This window comes from Salvelinus alpinus, chromosome 18, assembly GCF_045679555.1.
Source record: "Salvelinus alpinus chromosome 18, SLU_Salpinus.1, whole genome shotgun sequence".
NCBI classification, from domain to species: Eukaryota; Metazoa; Chordata; class Actinopteri; order Salmoniformes; family Salmonidae; genus Salvelinus; species Salvelinus alpinus.
In genome coordinates, this window is record NC_092103.1 from 32,276,118 (window position 1) to 32,295,797 (window position 19,680).

At 43.5% G+C, this 19,680-nt stretch overlaps 1 protein-coding gene across 27 annotated transcripts in view; it reads left to right on the plus strand.

The window, feature by feature from the left end:
- Nucleotides 1-19,680, plus strand: part of LOC139544197 (formin-binding protein 1-like) — a 123,630-nt gene that overhangs the window by 76,484 nt on the left and 27,466 nt on the right. For all 27 annotated transcript variants that reach the window (XM_071351032.1, XM_071351035.1, XM_071351026.1 and 24 more), the window contains exons 5-8: nucleotides 4,411-4,473; nucleotides 7,168-7,272; nucleotides 15,519-15,647; nucleotides 19,329-19,475. In XM_071351032.1, the coding sequence (XP_071207133.1) occupies nucleotides 4,411-4,473; nucleotides 7,168-7,272; nucleotides 15,519-15,647; nucleotides 19,329-19,475 (444 nt within the window). The remainder of the gene's footprint in view (nucleotides 1-4,410; nucleotides 4,474-7,167; nucleotides 7,273-15,518; nucleotides 15,648-19,328; nucleotides 19,476-19,680) is intronic.

Consider the following 19,680-nt stretch of genomic DNA (forward strand, 5'->3'; position numbering starts at 1 on the left):
CCAGAAGCCATGGCAAAATTGTCCTGCTGCAGGGACTGTGCGAGGGGATTTATACTACTATCTGTACTTATTGGTGGGACAGATGCTGTTTCATCCTTTCCTACACTGAAATTACCATTGGCTAACGATTGCGTCTGAAGCTGGGATTGCAGCACAGCTATCCTCGCCGTAAGGCGATCGTTCTCCTGTATATTATGAGTACAGCGACTGCAATTAGAAGGCATAATGTTAATGATACTACTTAGCTTCGGCTGGTGGAGGTCCTGTTGAACCATGTTCAGATAAAGCGTCCTGGGTGAAAAAGTTAAATGAAAAAAGTTGATAGAGGGAAAAAAATATATATATAAAACGGTAATTAAAAAGTAAAAACTGTAAAGTTGGCAGGTAGCAAAGAAACGTTAGCAACAAACCTCACAGCAGCACGTAAACAAGTCTACAAGTTGTGACCGGCTCCAGGGTGGGCCTTTCCCTTTACGAGCTGAAGGAATTCCCCTAAAACAGTTTGAGGACTTCCCCATTTGACTCGGCTTCCCCAAAGATAGTCGTGGTTTCCCCAGTAAGACAAGGACGTGAGAAGTGACATTTCCAAGGTACTGTCTAAACCCAGTTCAGTCATATAACCTAGACCAGGGTTTCCCAAACTCAGTCCTTGGGACCCCAAGGGGTGCACGTTTTGGTTTTTGCCCTAGCACTACACAGCTGATTCAAATAATCAACTAATCACCAAGCTTTGATCATTTGAATAAGCTGTGTAGTGTTCGGGCAAAAACCAAAACATGCACCCCTTGGGGTCCTGAGATCTGAGTTTGGGAAAAGTTGTCCTAGACATTTGCTCTAAATAATAAATTGGGTAGAAGTTAACTCCTTGTTGTTCTTCTCGTATGTGTGTGTGTGTGCGTGCATGTATGCCGGCCGGCGTGTGTGTGCAGAATACAAGAGTTACTGACGGGCCATTTAGATTAGAAGCATTGATACGCCACTGAAATACAAGCGCTGGGCTTTTCATTCTCTATAATAGTCTGTGTCTTTTATTGAACGCCTGGGGAAGACATCGATATTCCACACAGCTACTGAGGTTGAGACCAGCATAGACTGGTGCTTGCTGGGCATAGCTCTCTTTCTTTCATTTCATTGATATCAACTGCTTCAATGAAATGTTCTACAATGTTTTATAATAGGAGTGATACAATCATAATTAGGCCTTTATAACAAACCATGTTCTGTCCGTTTATGTATCTTTTGACATGTTCAGAGACAATCCAGGGAAGACTGCAGAGAAACGTGTTCTGCCTTTTGGCCAAGTTGGGCTCCCATTCCTTCTCTCACTCCCTCTCTCATTAATTCCCTGGAGGGGGAAGGCCAAGTGCGGCCTGTTAGAAAAACACCCAGCGTGTTTACTGAGCATGCCCAGACCGACAGCTGCCATGTCCTCTCTGTGCAATATGCCACGCTTGGCAAGGCTGGCAATGGCAGCCATCTTAGAATCTCTCTGTCGTTCAGTCACTATCTGTGTCTGTCTGGAATCTCTAGATCCTTCCAGTCACTATCTGTGTCTGTCTGGTAGCTCTAGGTCTTTTGGCATCTCTCTCTCTCTCTCTCTCTCTCTCTCTCTCTCTCTCTCTCTCTCTCTCTCTCTCTCTCTCTCTCTCTCTCTCTCTCTCTCTCTCTCTCTCTCTCTCTCTCTCTCTCTCTCTCTCTCTCTCTCTCTCTCTCTCTCTCTCTCTCTCTCTCTCTCTCTCTCTCTCTCTCTCTCTCTCTCTCTCTCTCTCTCTCTCTCTCTCTCTCTCTCTCTCTCTCTCTCTCTCTCATATCTTCATCTAAGTCACAACAATAGACAAACAGTGTGCCTTAACTAATGACACAGAAATTATTGTATGTTTCTTGTCTATATTGAATACATAATTTAAACATTCACCATGTAGGTTGGAAAAAGTATGTGAACCCCTAGGTTAATGACTTCTCCAAAAGCTAATTGGAGTGAGTGGTCAGCTAACCTGGAGTCCAATCAATGAGACGAGTTTCGAGATGTTGGTTAGAGCTGCCTTGCTCTATAAAAAACACTCACAAAATGTGAGTTTGCTATTCACATGAAGCATTGCCTGATGTGAACCATGCCTCGAACAAAAGAGATCTCAGAAGACCTAAGATTAATAATTGTTGACATGCATAAAGCTGGAAAGGGTTACAAAAGTATCTCTAAAAGCCTTGATGTTCATCAGTCCACGGTAAGACAAATTGTCTATAAATGGAGAATGTTCAGCACTGTTGCTACTCTCCCTAGGAGTGACCGTCCTGCAAAGATAACTTAAGAAGAATCCTAGAGTGTCAGCTAAAGATTTACAGAAATCTCTGGAACATGCTAACATCTCGTCTACGATACAGAAAACACTAAACAAGAATGGTGTTCATGGGAGGACACCACAGAAGAAGCGACTGCTGTCCAACAAAAACATTGCTGCACTGAAATTTCCAAAACTGCACCTGGATGTTCCACAGTGCTACTGGCAAAATATTCTGTGGACAGATGAAACTACTGTGTAGTTGTTTGGAAGGAACACACAACACCATGTGTGGAGAAAAAAAGGCACAACACACCAACATCAAAACCTCATCCAAAATGTAAAGTATGGTGGAGGGAGCATCATGGTCTGGGGCTGCTTTGCTGCCTTCAGGACCTGGACAGCTTGCTATCATCGACGTTTATCAAGACATTTTGCAGGAGAATGTTAGGCTGTCCGCCAATTGAAGCTCAACAGAAGAAAATACGCCTTCTGGGGTGACCCAGTCAGAGTCCTGACCTCAACCCGATTGAGATGCTGTGGCATGACAGCAAGAGAGTTGTTCATCCCAAGAATATTGCTGAACTGAAACAATTTTGTAAAGAGGAATGGTCCAACATTCTTCCTGACCGTTGTGCAGGTCTGATCCGCAACTACAGAAAACGTTTGGTTGAGGTTATTGCTGCCAAAGGAGGGTCAACCAGTTATTAAATCCAAGGGTTCACATAATTTTCCCACCCTGCACTGTGAATGTTTACACGGTGTGTTCAATAGAGACATGAAAACGTAGAATTGTTTTTGTGTTATTAGTTTAAGCGGATTGTGTTTGTCTATTGTTGTGATCTAGATGAAGATCAGATCAAATTTTATGACCAATTTATGCAGAAATCCAGGTATTTCCAAAGGGTTCACATACTTTTTCTTGCCACTGTATATGTTGGTCATGCCTCAGTACACCCGTGTAACATTTGGGGGAAATTAAGATGGGTGTCCTGTCCCCAGGCAGGGTAACCATCAGCAGCTTCTCTCACCTTCCTGTAATATGTCACTAGTGTCAGGACACATGACTCTGAGGTACTACACTCTAACCAATCAACCAGCTTCTGTTCTGCTCATGGACATAATGCATCGCTTTCACACAGACATGTAACGCTCCTCTACACCAATGATGAAGGTCATTGTGACTGAAACGCCATCATCTTTTCAATCTAATAAAGGGCAGTAATATAATCTCCATCTGTAGGTGCAGAAAGGTGCAGAAAGTTGTAATCTCCATCTGTTTTGGGACAATCCTTTTGATGATGAATGGACAGGTCATTTTGAAGTCACAGGCTGTAGCTGTGCACCTGTGATCTAGTGCTTTTTGCCAATTGGTCTGTCACTGTAATCAAATCTGTGCCATCTACTGAGATGAAGTACAAACGTCTACTGAGATGAAGTACAAACGTCTACTGAGATGAAGTACAAACGTCTACTGAGATGAAGTACAAACGTCTACTGCAGGGATCATCAACTAGATTCAGCCGCGGGCCAATTTTCTTCTTGAGCGGATGGTCATGGGGCTGGAAAATAATACAAAATAATTTGGAGACTGCAAATTGACCGAAAGAAGCCCAAACAGATATAATATTTGACATAAACAATCATTTCAAACCATGTTTACATTTGTATAAGATTCTGTCTCTATTACGCGTGGGAATACTTGGGAACAGATTTCCAAAATGTAAATCACTTGGAGCTGATTTTCTGGTGTTTTTACAGTCTTTTATGTACAACAATGAAAATTCCGCCAGTTAGGGAAGCCTGGTCTTCTGTATTAGCCCTAGGTCTGGAACATGGTGAGGCTAACCTGCATCTCACAGTGTAGCTGCTTTTAATCAGTATGTGTGGCGGGCTTCATGTTGTAACCATAATCTCCTGGTGTGTCACAGCATGAATCATACATCCGACAGAAACATCAGTCACCCGTCATCTCGTCTGCCTTCCATCTCTTTCATCAAGAAAAAACTCATAATTTCTCTCCTTCAATTTGTTTTATCACTATATTTCTTTACCCCCAACACGCCCACTGCTCTTGTAGATATGATTTATGAGCAAACGTTGTGATAACTTTTTTCTCTTTCTCCATCAGCACTTCCATGATGGACGTAAAGCGCAGCAACAGATTGAGAGCTTGTGGAAACAGCTGGAGTCGGTAAGTACTGTATAGAGTAGTATTACTGAGTATGTAGTACTACTATAATACTATTACAGCCCAGTAGTCATAGTACTACTACAGTTATGACAGCCCAGTAGTCATAGTACTACTACAGTTATGACAGCCCCGTAGTCATAGTACTACTACAGTTATGGCAGCCCAGTAGTCATAGTACTACTACAGTTATGACAGCCCCGTAGTCATAGTACTACTACAGTTATGACAGCCCAGTAGTCATAGTACTACTACAGTTATGACAGCCCAGTAGTCATAGTACTACTACAGTTATGACAGCCCAGTAGTCGTAGTACTACTACAGTTATGACAGCCCAGTAGTCATAGTACTACTACAGTTATGACAGCCCAGTAGTCATAGTACTACTACAGTTATGACAGCCCAGTAGTCATAGTACTACTACAGTTATGACAGCCCAGTAGTCATAGTACTACTACAGTTATGACAGCCCCGTAGTCATAGTACTACTACAGTTATGGCAGCCCAGTAGTCATAGTACTACTACAGTTATGACAGCCCAGTAGTCATATTACTACTACAGTTATGACAGCCCAGTAGTCATAGTACTACTACAGTTATGACATCCCAGTAGTCTTAGTACTACTACAGTTATGACAGCCCAGTAGTCATATTACTACTACAGTTATGACAGCCCAGTAGTCATAGTACTACTACAGTTATGACATCCCAGTAGTCTTAGTACTACTACAGTTATGACAGCCCAGTAGTCTTAGTACTACTACAGTTATGACAGCCCAGTAGTCATTGTACTACTACAGTTATGACAGCCCAGTAGTCGTAGTACTACTACAGTTATGACAGCCCAGTAGTCGTAATACTACTACAGTTATGACAGCCCAGTAGTCATAGTACTACTACAGTTATGACAGCCCAGTAGTCATAGTACTACAACAGTTATGACAGCCCAGTAGTCATAGTACTACTACAGTTATGGCAGCCCAGTAGTCATAGTACTACTACAGTTATGACAGCCCAGTAGTCGTAGTACTACTACAGTTATGACAGCCCAGTAGTCATAGTACTACTACAGTTATGACAGCCCAGTAGTCATAGCACTACTACAGTTATGGCAGCCCAGTAGTCATAGTACTACTACAGTTATGACAGCCCAGTAGTCGTAGTACTACTACAGTTATGACAGCCCAGTAGTCGTAGTACTACTACAGTTATGACAGCCCAGTAGTCATAGTACTACTGCAGTTATGGCAGCCCAGTAGTCGTAGTACTACTACAGTTATGACAGCCCAGTAGTCATAGTACTACTACAGTTATGACAGCCCAGTAGTCGTAGTACTACTACAGTTATGACAGCCCAGTAGTCGTAGTACTACTATAGTCATGACAGTTTAGTGGTCATAGTACTACTATAGTCATGACAGTTTAGTGGTCATAGTACTACTATAGTCATGACAGTTTAGTGGTCATAGTACTACTATAGTCATGACAGTTTAGTGGTCATAGTGTGCATGTAGTTGCTAAATTGCAGTATTGTAGGTGGAGAAACTGAAGCCCATTACCTGGCAGTGAATGGAATCACTCCTGTTTAAGGATTAGTGGGTATCGAATGTATGGAACTGTGTGTTTAATAAAAATCACTAGGCAGGGATTTACACAGGATTACACTCATAATATACAGCCTTTATCCCTTAGCCATTCCATCCCAATGAGAAACTAAACCAAAACAATGGCCCTTTTTCTTGTGAATGTGAAAGATTGTTGAGGATAGGACTGCAGAGCTCAAAGTTTATCAACGGTCATAGCTGCATCTCAGATTGAAATTAGATCAAATGAAGAAGGGAAGTGGAGGTGGTGAGGTTTTGTGGCGCCGTAGGCTTCCTGGACAAATAGAGATGTTTCCAAGGTTTGATTGGTCTACAATTTGACCGTAAACGTTGAATGAACCGTCAGACTGTTCCATATGCAGGGTAGATTAAGACATTACCTCATTAACAGGTTAACAACAGGTCTGAAGACTGCATTAATTCAGACTGAGTTTCTCAAGGACAGTGCAGTAGATTGTTGTGCATTCCTAAAGCCTAGCATAAAGGCATCCCTCCAAGTTGATCACAAGGAGTGGAGGAGGAGAGGCCAACAAATGAAGGAGTGAAAGGAATGAGTGTCAGTGTATTTGTTTTCTCTGTAAAGGAGAGCCTATCCCTGTGATTGTTTGAGTCATTGCAGGGCCTTCCTTATCACTATCTGGACAGAGAGAGAGAGAGAAACATTACAGTCCCATTCCTCTCCTCCTCCCTCTCTGAGCGCTCAATGTTCCCATTGTGTTCAGGGCAGCGAGGCAAGGGTTAGAGTGCACCCTCAATGAACAAACACTGATTGTTCCGAGCGAGGGATGGAAGAAGGGATGATTTTGAGCACAAACAGTCACCAACATTTATTTAATCTTCCGACAGACTTGACTTTGAGAGAGAGACCCTTTGGCTGTGTCAGAATCACATGTCCAATGTAGGCTAACTGACGTCTATGTCACACAATGCCTGGTCTAAAACGATATGACGTCCATGTAACCTACACTGTATGTGACGTCTATCCCTCTCCAAGTTCCCAAAGGGTAAATGTTTATTAGCCTATATTAGTGAGCTATAGGCCGTACTGTATAAGTGACATCTAAAATAACTATGCGACTGTTCTCCCCTCAGAGTAAACGGCGGTTCGAGAGAGACTGTAAAGAGGCGGACCGGGCGCAGCAGTACTTTGAGAGAATGGACGCCGACATCAATGTAACGAAAGCAGACGTGGAGAAGGTATGTCCTGTCATCGCTCTCCTGCTCACCACCAACCAATCAAAAACTAGCCTGCCCACCACTGACCAATCACCAGCAAGTGCATTATGATCACACTGCTTAAACATACTTGTTTTATCTCTCCCCTCTGTGCATGAAAAGAGAAAAGAGTTCATGTACTGTACAACGACCCCCTCTTTTCCCTGACCCACCCCACGTGAGGCATCAGTAACAGTTGGTTTTGCTCCAGGGCTTTCTGCACAGGCTGGCATTGTGTCCCTCTGTCAGCAGCACAGTAATAGTGATCTCCTGCTTCTCACCACGGCGGATAGCAGGACTTACTGACTGAGTCATTATCACTGTTGGCCAGGCAGACCAGGAGCAGAGCAGCCAGTCATTGTGACCTGCCTGTCTACCATGTGCGTCGCTTGGCAGCACAACCAGCTTTGTGTCCGTGTGTGTGTGTGCGTGTGTGTGTGTGCACATTGTTGTCTCTATCTAACCTTCCTTCCTTGCATGCTGGAAAATGAGTATTGTGTCGTGTGAATGTGTTGTTTATCTGCATATTTGCGTTTATGCTCTCGCTGGTGAATCTCAACAGTCATCAGACTTTGGGGTCTTGTGTTGATGTCACATCCTGTGTCCCTAATCATCAGTCGGGAATTGGGATAGCCTCTGACGTACGTGTCTTTAACCCACACACTGCCGCCCTTGCCACGCCATGTCGCAAGGCATCATGGGTCAGCACCACCCCGGTGTGTTGCTTCATCAGCAGTCCGCCCAGCAGCGGACCAGGCTCAGAGCTCAGAGCGGACACGGTTCAGATCCGATTATGATGCTAATACAGGCCTGCACAAGCAGCCTTTATGTCCTCAGTCTCTCACGGCCAAACAGCCACAATGGATGGGCTCAGACCATTGGCTCGGACCAGAGCAGCACTGGACTGACAGGAACTGAACTGACATACTGCATCAGCCCTGCTTCTCCCTCAGCAACCAACACAAACACATACCACGTCTGGCACTGAGTCCCCTGTGTTAGTGGAAATTAAGTTATTCACTGCTTGGTTTTGAGAAACAAACAAGTCTTTAGTCATAACAAGGATGGTTTTAATGCATTTGAAGATTGGTGTTAGTCATGTACACTCAATATGTGATTCTCTATATGATATTATGGCAAGGCAACATAGGTCTTGATCTGGAGTTTTGTATGGAGAGTTTATTGCCAGTGGAAAGTCTAAACTGGCCCTTTCATAGATAAGCGTGAGTCTGTAGGTGCTCGCTCTCCCCCACGCACACACACACTGCTGTGTTCCCAGTTCTGTGTGTGTGTGTGTGTCGCTATCTAATGGAAGACTGCAGTAATGTTAACACACCCTACATTATTCATACATAGTATCTGTTGTGTGCGTGTCTGTCTGACTCTGACCTCACTCGCCTCCTCTCACTTACTCAGATTCACTTTCTCTCTGATTAAATGGAGAAAACAAAATAAATATACATTATTTCATTTCCTCTTCTACAATACCCAGCTGACATTGGGACGGGCATTAATTCAGTTTTTTTACTCCCTTTTATTTTTACATAATTTCCTGCATCTGCTCTTTTACTCTGTGGCTTTTCTTTCCAACAGTTACTCAACGTTTGTCTTGTTTCTGTTGTCGTGGCAGTTCTTTGTTCCAGGCAGGGAATCAGAGAGCTGAGTTGGATGAAACCTTACTATTTTAATGTGACCTGTGTTACTCCTAACACTCCCTCATTCTGGAAACACACACTGGCATATGATATCATGGATATAAATTTGCCACCACTCTGATGTCATTAGTAATAAATAATGTAATAAATCCATCACTTTCTATGTATCATGGTCTGTTAGGATCTGCCTTTCACAATTTAGTGTATTAACCAGGCCACATAATACACTGCTAGATGATCCTGACAAACCAAACGCTTCCATGTGTTCCTCCTCTGACTGCAGACAAGATTCCCTCCATCATTTAGGAGACATTGGAGTATTACATCATCGGAAAACATGACATGTCACCACCCTAACCATTAATGTGTTGATTTGTTATACTGATGGTTATAGGCTAAGTGTTGGGTTGTGTGTTTAGCAGTCTTCTTGTGGTGTTGTGGTATGACATCTCAAGCACTGCTGAGAGAATTCAGATAATTCAGTAATGGGAAAACTGTAGCGTAAATCTTCAAATACACTCACTTGCTATGTTTTAAGATAATAGAAGTATTCCACTTGGGATATATTTGGACTGGGGGAATCTGAGCCCTGTAGTCTTAGTTAGGACCATATCTCAGAGCACTGGGTATATTCCAGAGAGGCTGGAGTTTGTTGAGCTGGGGTTCTGGTGGTTTGGTAAGCAGCTGGTGCCAACCTCAAACTGCTACCTATCCTCCACTGGCGGACAAATCCTTCAAATTACGGTTTGGCCGCTTCGCCACTTAGATTAAGACATTATGGCTTTGTGTGGAATTTTACTGAGTATCCTATGAAGTGTAGTCTCCGCTGGAAAGCACTGAAGAAAGAAAAAAAGATGGCCTACTGCTCGGTGGCCCTCAAGTGTCAGTTGTAAATTAACTAGGCCTATTGGCCTACCACCTGGAGCCCCTGGAGCAATGACTGTAGCTATGACTATGCAGGGTCTATGAAAGCTTCCTGCTTCCAGTTCAGCAGGAAGTGGCTAACTTTGTGTGTTTTTGTTGTTATTTATTTTTCTGCCATACCTTGAAGCGAAGTTCCCACAAGGTAGGTCCACACTGGGCAGAGCATGTGTTATATCTGTGGGAAAACACACACAAACTGTCTCGAGTTTCGACCTTGTTTCTCATCGCTTACACAGGTCACCCCAAAACACAATCACCTGTTCAAGCACACACTGGTTGAATCAACTTTGATTCCACTTCATTTAATTGAAATTACATTGAACCAACATCGAACAGATGTTGAATTGACGTCAGCATCCCGTATTGAGCATTGTCCTATATCTGGACTCTGTCCAATACTGAGCACTGTGCTATATCTGGACTCTGTCCAATACTGAGCACTGTCCTATATCTAAACTATGTCCTATATCTGGACTCTGTCCAATACTAAGCACTGGCCTATATCTGGACTCTGTCCAATACTGAGCACTGTCCTATATCTAAACTATGTCCTATATCTGGACTCTGTCCAATACTAAGCACTGGCCTATATCTGGACTCTGTCCAATACTGAGCACTGTCCTATATCTAAACTATGTCCTATATCTGGACTCTGTCCAATACTAAGCACTGGCCTATATCTGGACTCTGTCCAATACTGAGCACTGTGCTATATCTGGACTCTGTCCAATACTGAGCACTGTGCTATATATAGACTCTGTCCAATACTGAGCACTGTCCTATGTCCTATATCTGGACTCTGTCCAATACTAAGCACTGGCCTATATCTAAACTATGTCCTATATCTGGACTCTGTCCAATACTAAGCACTGGCCTATATCTTGACTCTGTCCAATACTGGGCACTGTGCTATATCTGGACTCTGTCCAATACTGAGCACTGTGCTATATCTGGACTCTGTCCAATACTGAGCACTGCCCTATATCTAAACTATGTCCTATATCTGGACTCTGTCCAATACTAAGCACTGGCCTATATCTGGACTCTGTCCAATACTGAGCACTGTCCTATATCTAGACTCTGTCCAATACTGGACACTGTCCAATACTGAGCACTGGCCTATATCTGGACTCTGTCCAATACTGAGCACTGTCTTATATCTGGACTATGTCCAATACTGAGCACTGTCCTATATCTATACTATGTCCTATATCTGGACTATGTCCAATACTGAGCATTGTCATATATCTGGACTCTGTCCAATACTGAGCACTGTCCTATATCTGGACTCTGTCCAATACTGAGCACTGTCCTCTGTCCTCTCAGGTGTGTCTATATATCTCTGTTTTGTAGGGTTGCTTTTTAGCATAATAAGTTGTCTTTGGAGGTCTGTTTGCTGTGTCTTCATACCTGTTGTTTTTTCTGTGAGTTTAGGCTTATATCGCTCAGTCTCTTCATGTGTGTATTTGTCAAAACCTTCTGCTTGCTTTATTCTTAACACCGTTGACATTAATCAACGTACTGCTTGGCTAATGTGGCTATGCAAGCAAAAGCATCCGACATTTATTTCTGTCCCTTTTTCTTTATTCAAAACACTCACAAGATCACATGTATGTCTGTAAGGTGCATTTATTTATTTCTGGAAGGTCTCGGACACACCAATAGCTATTGCTGGCCCAGAATACTTAGCACCTCTGAACGTAATTTGCAAACTGAGTGCACGGCTATTCTACAACCCGATGAATGACCGGCAGACGGACGCTAGATCCACATTCGGTGCAATATGTGCGAGCCTTAAGACATTTCAGTCTCAGTTTAGCTTCGTGGTTTTAGATTTGTTTCAGAGATTAAAGTGTCTCTGCAGAAGAGGTGTGTGTTTGATGTGTGTATCATACTGAGCTAGGTTATCCACTGTTTACTGCCTAGTGCGTCAACAGGATGTGAGGCAGCTGAGGTTAGAGTTTGAGGTTTGTTGATCATTAGTGTTGCCAGGGTGTATCTATCATTCCACACACCTGCCTCTCTTTTACACACATTCACCGCTCTGTTCACTCTGTATAGGTGTGGTAGTCAAGAAGTTGTGTCCCCCCTCCATTTGATTATTATGCCAGCCCTGTGTGTGTGTGTGTGTGTCTGTTTCTGTGTCTTGGGGGGTGTACAAGCATTCAGTGTCAGTAGTATGTAGTGTAGTTACTGTTTCTAATCTGGTTAAACATGCCTGAGATAAACTGGTTTAGAACAGGTGTAGGGAGGAGAGAGACAGGAACAGGTCTCAGACCTGCAGCGTTGTAGAAATCAGTGTTTGGATCAACTCTAGACTGAAAAAAATATAAACGCAACATGTAAAGTAGTGGTCCCATGTTTCATGAGCTGCAATTTGTTTATATCCCTGTTAGTAACGATTTCTCCATTGCCAAGATAATCCATCCACCTGAAAAGTTTGGCATATCAAGAAGCTGATTAAACAGCATGATCATTACACAGGTGCACCTTGTGCTGAGGACAATAAAAGGCAACTCTAAAATAGCCAGTTTTGTCACAGAACACAAATCCACAGATGTCTCAAGTTTTGAGGGAGAGTGCAATTGGCATGCTGACTGCGGGAATGTCCACCAGAGCTGTTGCCAAAGAATGTAATGTTCATTTCTCTACCCTAAGCTGCCGCCAATGTCATTTTAGAGAATTTGGCAGTACATCCAACCGGCCTCACAACCACAGACCATGTGTATGGTGTCGTGTGGGCGAGCGGTTTGCTGATGTCAACATTGTGATCAGTGCCCCATGATGGCAGTGAGATTATGGTATGGGCAGGCATAAGCTATGGACAACGAGCACAATTGCATTTTATCGATGGAAATTTGAATGAACCAAAATACCGTTGCGAGATCCTGAGGGCAATTGTGAGGTACAGTATCTGTGACCAACAGATGTAAATCCTTATCCCAGTTATGTGAAATTGTAACGGCTATCGTCATATTCCTCCTCCTCGGACGAGGAGAGGCGAGAAGGATCGGACCAATACGCGGAGTGGTTAGTGTTCATGATGAATGATTTATTATAACGGGAACACTGAAAATACAAAACAAATAAACGAAGTGCAGAAAACAGATACAGTACCGTGTGGTGAAAAACACAAACACGGAAACAAACACACGTGAAACCCAGGCTGCCTAAGTATGATTCTCAATCAGGGACAACGATTGACAGCTGCCTCTGATTGAGAATCATACCAGGCCGAACACAAAAATCCCAACATAGACAATGCTCCTGTCTGGCGGAAGGCTCTGGCTGCTCCTGTCTGGCGGAAGGCTCTGGCTGCTCCTGTCTGGCGGAAGGCTCTGGCTGCTCCTGTCTGGCGGAAGGCTCTGGCTGCTCCTGTCTGGCGGAAGGCTCTGGCTGCTCCTGTCTGGCGGAAGGCTCTGACGGCTCGGGACAGACGGGCAGCTCTGACGGCTCGGGACAGACGGGCAGCTCTGACGGCTCGGGACAGACGGGCAGCTCTGACGGCTCGGGACAGACGGGCAGCTCTGACGGCTCGGGACAGACGGGCAGCTCTGACGGCTCGGGACAAACGGACAGCGCTGGGCAGGCAGGCAGCTCAGACAGCGCTGGGCAGGCAGGCAGTTCAGACAGCGCTGGGCAGGCAGACAGTTCAGACAGCGCTGGGCAGGCAGGCAGTTCAGACAGCGCTGGGCAGGCAGGCACAGCTGTAGGGAGGAGACGGAGAGACAGCCTGGTGCGGGGGGCTGCCACCGGAGGACTGGTACGTGGAGGTGGCACCGGAATTACCGGACCGTGAAGGAGGACACGCGCTCTTGAGCACCGAGCCTGCCCAACCTTACCAGGTTGAATGATCCCCGTAGCCCTGACAGTGCTGCGAGGTGGAATAGCCCGCACTGAGCTATGCTGGCGAACCGGGGACACCATTTGTAAGGCTGGTGCCATGTACGCCGGCCCGAGGAGACGCACTGGAGGCCAGATGCGTTGGGCCGGCTTCATGACACCCGGCTCGATGCCCAACCTAGCCCTACCAGTGCGGCGAGGTGGAATAGCCCGCACTGGACTAAGCACACGTACTGGGGACACCGTGCGCTTTACCGCATAACACGGTGTCTGACCAGTACGACGCCCTCTCACTCCACGGTAAGCACGGGGAGTTGGCTCAGGTATCCTACCCGGCTTTTCCAAACTCCGCGTGTGCCGCCCCCAATAAATTTTTGGGTCTGACTCTCGGGCTCCCAACCGCGTCGCCGCGCTGCCTCCTCATACCAGCGCCTCTCTGCCTTCGCTGCCTCCAACTCCGCCTTGGGACGGCGATATTCCCCTGGCTGAACCCAGGGTCCTTTCCCGTCCAGGATCTCTTCCCAAGTCCAGGAGTCCTGTTTTTTTTTCCCGCTGCTGCTGCTGCTGTTGCTGCCCTTTTCCACTCCGCTTGGTCCTTTGGTGGTGGGTGTTTCTGTAACGGCTATCGTCATATTCCTCCTCCTCGGACGAGGAGAGGCGAGAAGGATCGGACCAATACGCGGAGTGGTTAGTGTTCATGATGAATGATTTATTATAACGGAAAAACTGAACACTGAAAATACAAAACAAATAAACGAAGTGCAGAAAACAGATACAGTACCGTGTGGTGAAAAACACAAACACGGAAACAAACACCCACCAAACACACGTGAAACCCAGGCTGCCTAAGTATGATTTTCAATCAGGGACAACGATTGACAGCTGCCTCTGATTGAGAATCATACCAGGCCGAACACAAAAATCCCAACATAGAAAATCAACCATAGACAAACCCACCCAACTCACGCCCTGACCAACTAAAATAAATACAAGACAAAGGAAAACAGGTCAGGAACGTGACAGAAATCCATAGGTTAGGGTCTAATTTATTTCAATATGAACTGTAAATCAGTCAAATCAATGAAATTGTTGCATATTTTTGTTCAGTTAAATTGAAGGCAGTCAATTCAAGTGATTTGAATTTAAAATTCTGAAATGTAAACACATTAAAAATAAATAGCTTCTACTTTTCAGTGTATTGAGAAGTCACTGAAAATAAATTATCTTTGTTTACTTCCTGAATTGACTGCCTTCAATTCGAATGGAACCTAACCTTGATAGAAATATGGTATGGCTCAGGTCAGGCCTGGGTGACAGGGTCAGACCTGGTGTACTGTAGGGAGGAGACACAGGGTCAGGTCTGGTGTACTGTAGGGAGGAGAGGGACAGGCCTGGTGTACTGTAGGGAGGAGAGGGACAGGCCTGGTTTACCGTTGGAAGGAACTTACTTTGGGCAGCAATGACCTGCACTATGGTGAGGACTGTCTGAGGATCACATGACAGATGACATGACATAGAACTCTTTAGTCTGTGGTGAATTCCATTCCTCTCATTCAAGGGTTATGTCGGGTATTTAAGGCTCTTTAAATTATTTCCTGTTTGTGTGTGTATCACTCAACATACACTGTGTGTTGCTAATGGCTTCTGCTACTGCTGCTCCCTCAACAGACCTGCATCTGGGATAGTGTGTGTGTGTGTGTGTGTGTGTGTGTGTGTGCGTGCGTGTATGCGTGCACACGTGTGAGTCATGAAGGCACCAAGTTCATTAAGTGTGTATGTGTGATGTGTGTATTTGTTTCTCCTCAGGCGCGGCAGCAGGCTCAGATGAGACACCAGATTGCAGCAGACAGTAAGACTGAATACTCCAACTACCTGACCAAGTTCAACCAGGAGCAGAATGAACATTACTACACACTCATCCCCAATATATTCCAGGTAATACTACACCCTCATCCCCAATATATTATATTTAATTCTACACACTCATCCCCAATATATTCCAGGTAATACTACACCCTCATCCCCAATATATTATATTTAATTCTACACACTCATCCCCAATATATTCCAGGTAATACTACACCCTCATCCCCAATATATTATATTTAATTCTACACACTCATCCCCAATATATTCCAGGTAATACTACACCCTCATTCCCAATATATTATATTTACTTCTACACACTCATCCCCAATAAATTCCAGGTAATACTACACCCTCATCCCCAATATATTATATTTAATTCTACACACTCATCCCCAATATATCCCAGGTAATACTACACCCTCATCCCCAATATATTATATTTACTTCTACACACTCATACCCAATATATTCCAGTTAATTCTACACACTTATCCCCAATATATTACAGGTAATACTACGGCCTCATCCCCAATATATTCCAGGTAATACTACACCCTCATCCCCAACATATTCCAGTTAATACTACACACTTATACCCAATATATTCCAGGTAATACTACACCCTCATCCCCAACATATTCCAGTTAATACTACACACTTATCCCCAATATATTCCAGTTAATACTACACCCTCATCCCCAATATATTCCAGATAATACTATGCCATCATCCCCAATATATTCCAGTTAGAACTACACCATCATCCCCAATATATTCCAGATAATACTACGCCCCCATCCCCAATATATTCCAGATAATACTACACCCTCATCCCCCATATATCCCAGGTAATACTACACACTCATCCCCAATATATTCCAGGTAATACTACACATTACTACACCCTCATCCCCAATATGTTCTAGTTAATACAAAACCCCCCATCCCTAATATATTCCAGTTAATACTACACCCTCATCCCTAATATATTCCAGGTAATACTACACCCTCATCCCCAATATATTCCAGGTAATACTACACCCTCTTCCCAAATATATTCCAGATAATACTACACCCTCTTCCCCAATATATTCCAGATAATACTACACCCTCATCCCCAATATATTCCAGTTCATACTACACACTCATCCCCAATATATTACAGGTAATACTACACACTCATCCCCAGTATATTACAGGCAATACTACACACTAATCCCCAATATATTCCAGTTAATACTACACACTCACCCCCTATATATTCCAGGTAATACTACACATTACTACACCCTCATCCCCAATATATTCCAGATAATACTACACCCTCATTACTACACCCTCATCCCCAATATATTCCAGTTAATACCAGTTAATACTACACACTCATCCCCAATATATTCCAGGTAATACTACACATTACTACACCCTCATCCCCAATATATTCCAGGTAATACTACGCCCTCATCCCCAATATATTCCAGTTAATACTACACACTCATCCCCAATATACTCCAGATAATACTACACATTACTACACCCTCATCCCCAATATATTCCAGATAATACTATGCCATCATCCCCAATATATTCCAGTTAGAACTACACCCTCATCCCCAATATATCCCAGATAATACTACGCCCTCATCCCCAATATATTCCATTTAATACTACACCCTCATCCCCAATATATGCCAGGTAATACTACACACTCATCCCCAATATATTCCAGTTAATACTACACCCTCATCCCCAATGTATTCCAGATAATACTACACCCTCATCCCCAATACATTCCAGGTAATACTATACCCTCATCCCAATATATTCCAGGTAATACTACACCCTCATCCCCAATATATTCCAGTTAATACTACCCAATCACCCCCAATATATTGCAGACAATACTATACACTAATCCCCAATATATTCCAGATAATACTACACCCTTATACCCACTATATTCCAGATAATACTACACACTCATCCCCTATATATTCCAGGTAATACTACACATTACTACACCCTCATCCCCAAAATATTCCAGTTAATACTACACCCTCATCCCCAATATATTCCAGGTAATACTACACCCTCATCCCCAATATATTCCAGTTAATACTACACACTCATCCCCAATATATTCCAGGTAATACTACACATTACTACACCCTCATCCCCAATATATTCCAGGTAATACTACAGCCTCATCCCCAACATATACCAGATAATACTACGCCCTCATCCCCAATATATTCCAGATAATAGTACACCCTCATCCCCAATATATTCCAGATAATACTACGCCCTCATCCCCAATATATTCCAGGTAATACTACACATTACTACACCCTCATCCCCAATATATTCCAGGTAATACTACACCCTCATCCCCAACATATACCAGATAATACTACGTCCTCATCCCCAACATATACCAGATAATACTACACCCTCATCCCCAACATATACCAGATAATACTATGCCCTCATCCCCAATATATTCCAGATAATAGTACACACTCATTCCCAATATAGTCCAGATAATACTACGCCCTCATCCACAATATATTCCAGTTAATACTACACACTCATCCCCAATATACTCCAGATAATACTACACCCACATCCCCAATATATTCCAGGTATTACTTCACATTACTACACCCTCATCCCCAATATTTTCCAGTTAATACTACACACTCATCCCCAATATATTCCAGGTAATTCTACACATTACTACACCCTCATCCCCAATATATTCCAGATAATACTACACCCTCATCCCCAATATACTCCATGTAATACTACACACTCATCCCAGATATATTCCAGGTAATACTACACATTACTACACCCTCATCCCCAAAATATTCCAGTTAATACTACACACTTAACCCCAATATATTCCAGTTAATACTACACCCTCATCCCCAATATATTCCAGGTAATACTACACCCTCATCCTCAATATATTACAGGTATTACTACACATTACTACAGCCTAACCCCCTATATATTCCAGATAATACTACACCCTCATCCCCAATACATTCCAGTTAATACTACACACTCATCCCCAATATATTCCTGGTAATACTACACATTACTACACCCTCATCCCCAATATATTCCAGATAACCTAAAGAAAATACACATTATTACAGACAGTGATGCCCTCATCTGTCTCAGTGTCTTTTGATTAATTGACCATTTTAAAATACATTACAACCCCAACTTATGGACACAATGCATTTGAAGATGACACTAAAGTTAATAATAATTAAAAAAATATTTTCATTGTGGTCCTCTTATTAACAATTATGTAGATGAATAAAACAGCGGTTGATGATGATCATCGTAGAATTCCTTCACAACGGACTGTGCCCATTCATGATGAAGACCGGTGCATCTGCTGGCAACACATTTGAGTTAGATGATAGTGATGCCAGGTGATGCCATGACGTTAAAGCTGTTTTCTTGCCGACTCTAATGTTATCCCCGGCCTCTTTACAGCCGGTGATAGTAATGGAGTTGGCTTGATGGCCAGTGGTGTCAGAGCCAGTTGGAAAAGCAACCTCCCAACTATGGTATCTTTGAACCAATTATAGACATCTTCATAGATTTACAGTACCTTACATACTTGGCAGCAGTATAGTGTGGTACGACCACTACTGTCTTATAGTATGTAATAGGATGCTGGTGTTACAGCATTGTAATAAGGATATTTGTGTGTTTGTGTGTATATAGAAACTCCAGGAGATGGAGGAGAGGCGAATCGAGAGGGTGGGTGTGTCCATGAAGACATACGCAGAGGTGGACCGTGAGGTGCTGCCTATCGTAGGGAAATGTCTAGACGGAATGACCAAGGCTGCTGAGTCCATCGAGCCAAAGACTGTGAGTACGCACGCACACACATGTGCAAGATTGTGTGTACAGTCTTCTTCCAGGTTAGAACCATGTGGGTACTATGTGTTGTTGATGGTATTCCTCCCTCACTAGAGTCCAGGCTCTTGGCCTTACAAAATTCAGAGATACTGAGGTATTTACCTCACCCATCCACCTCAAATGCTCATCTGTTAAGTCATAACAAGACCTGGGA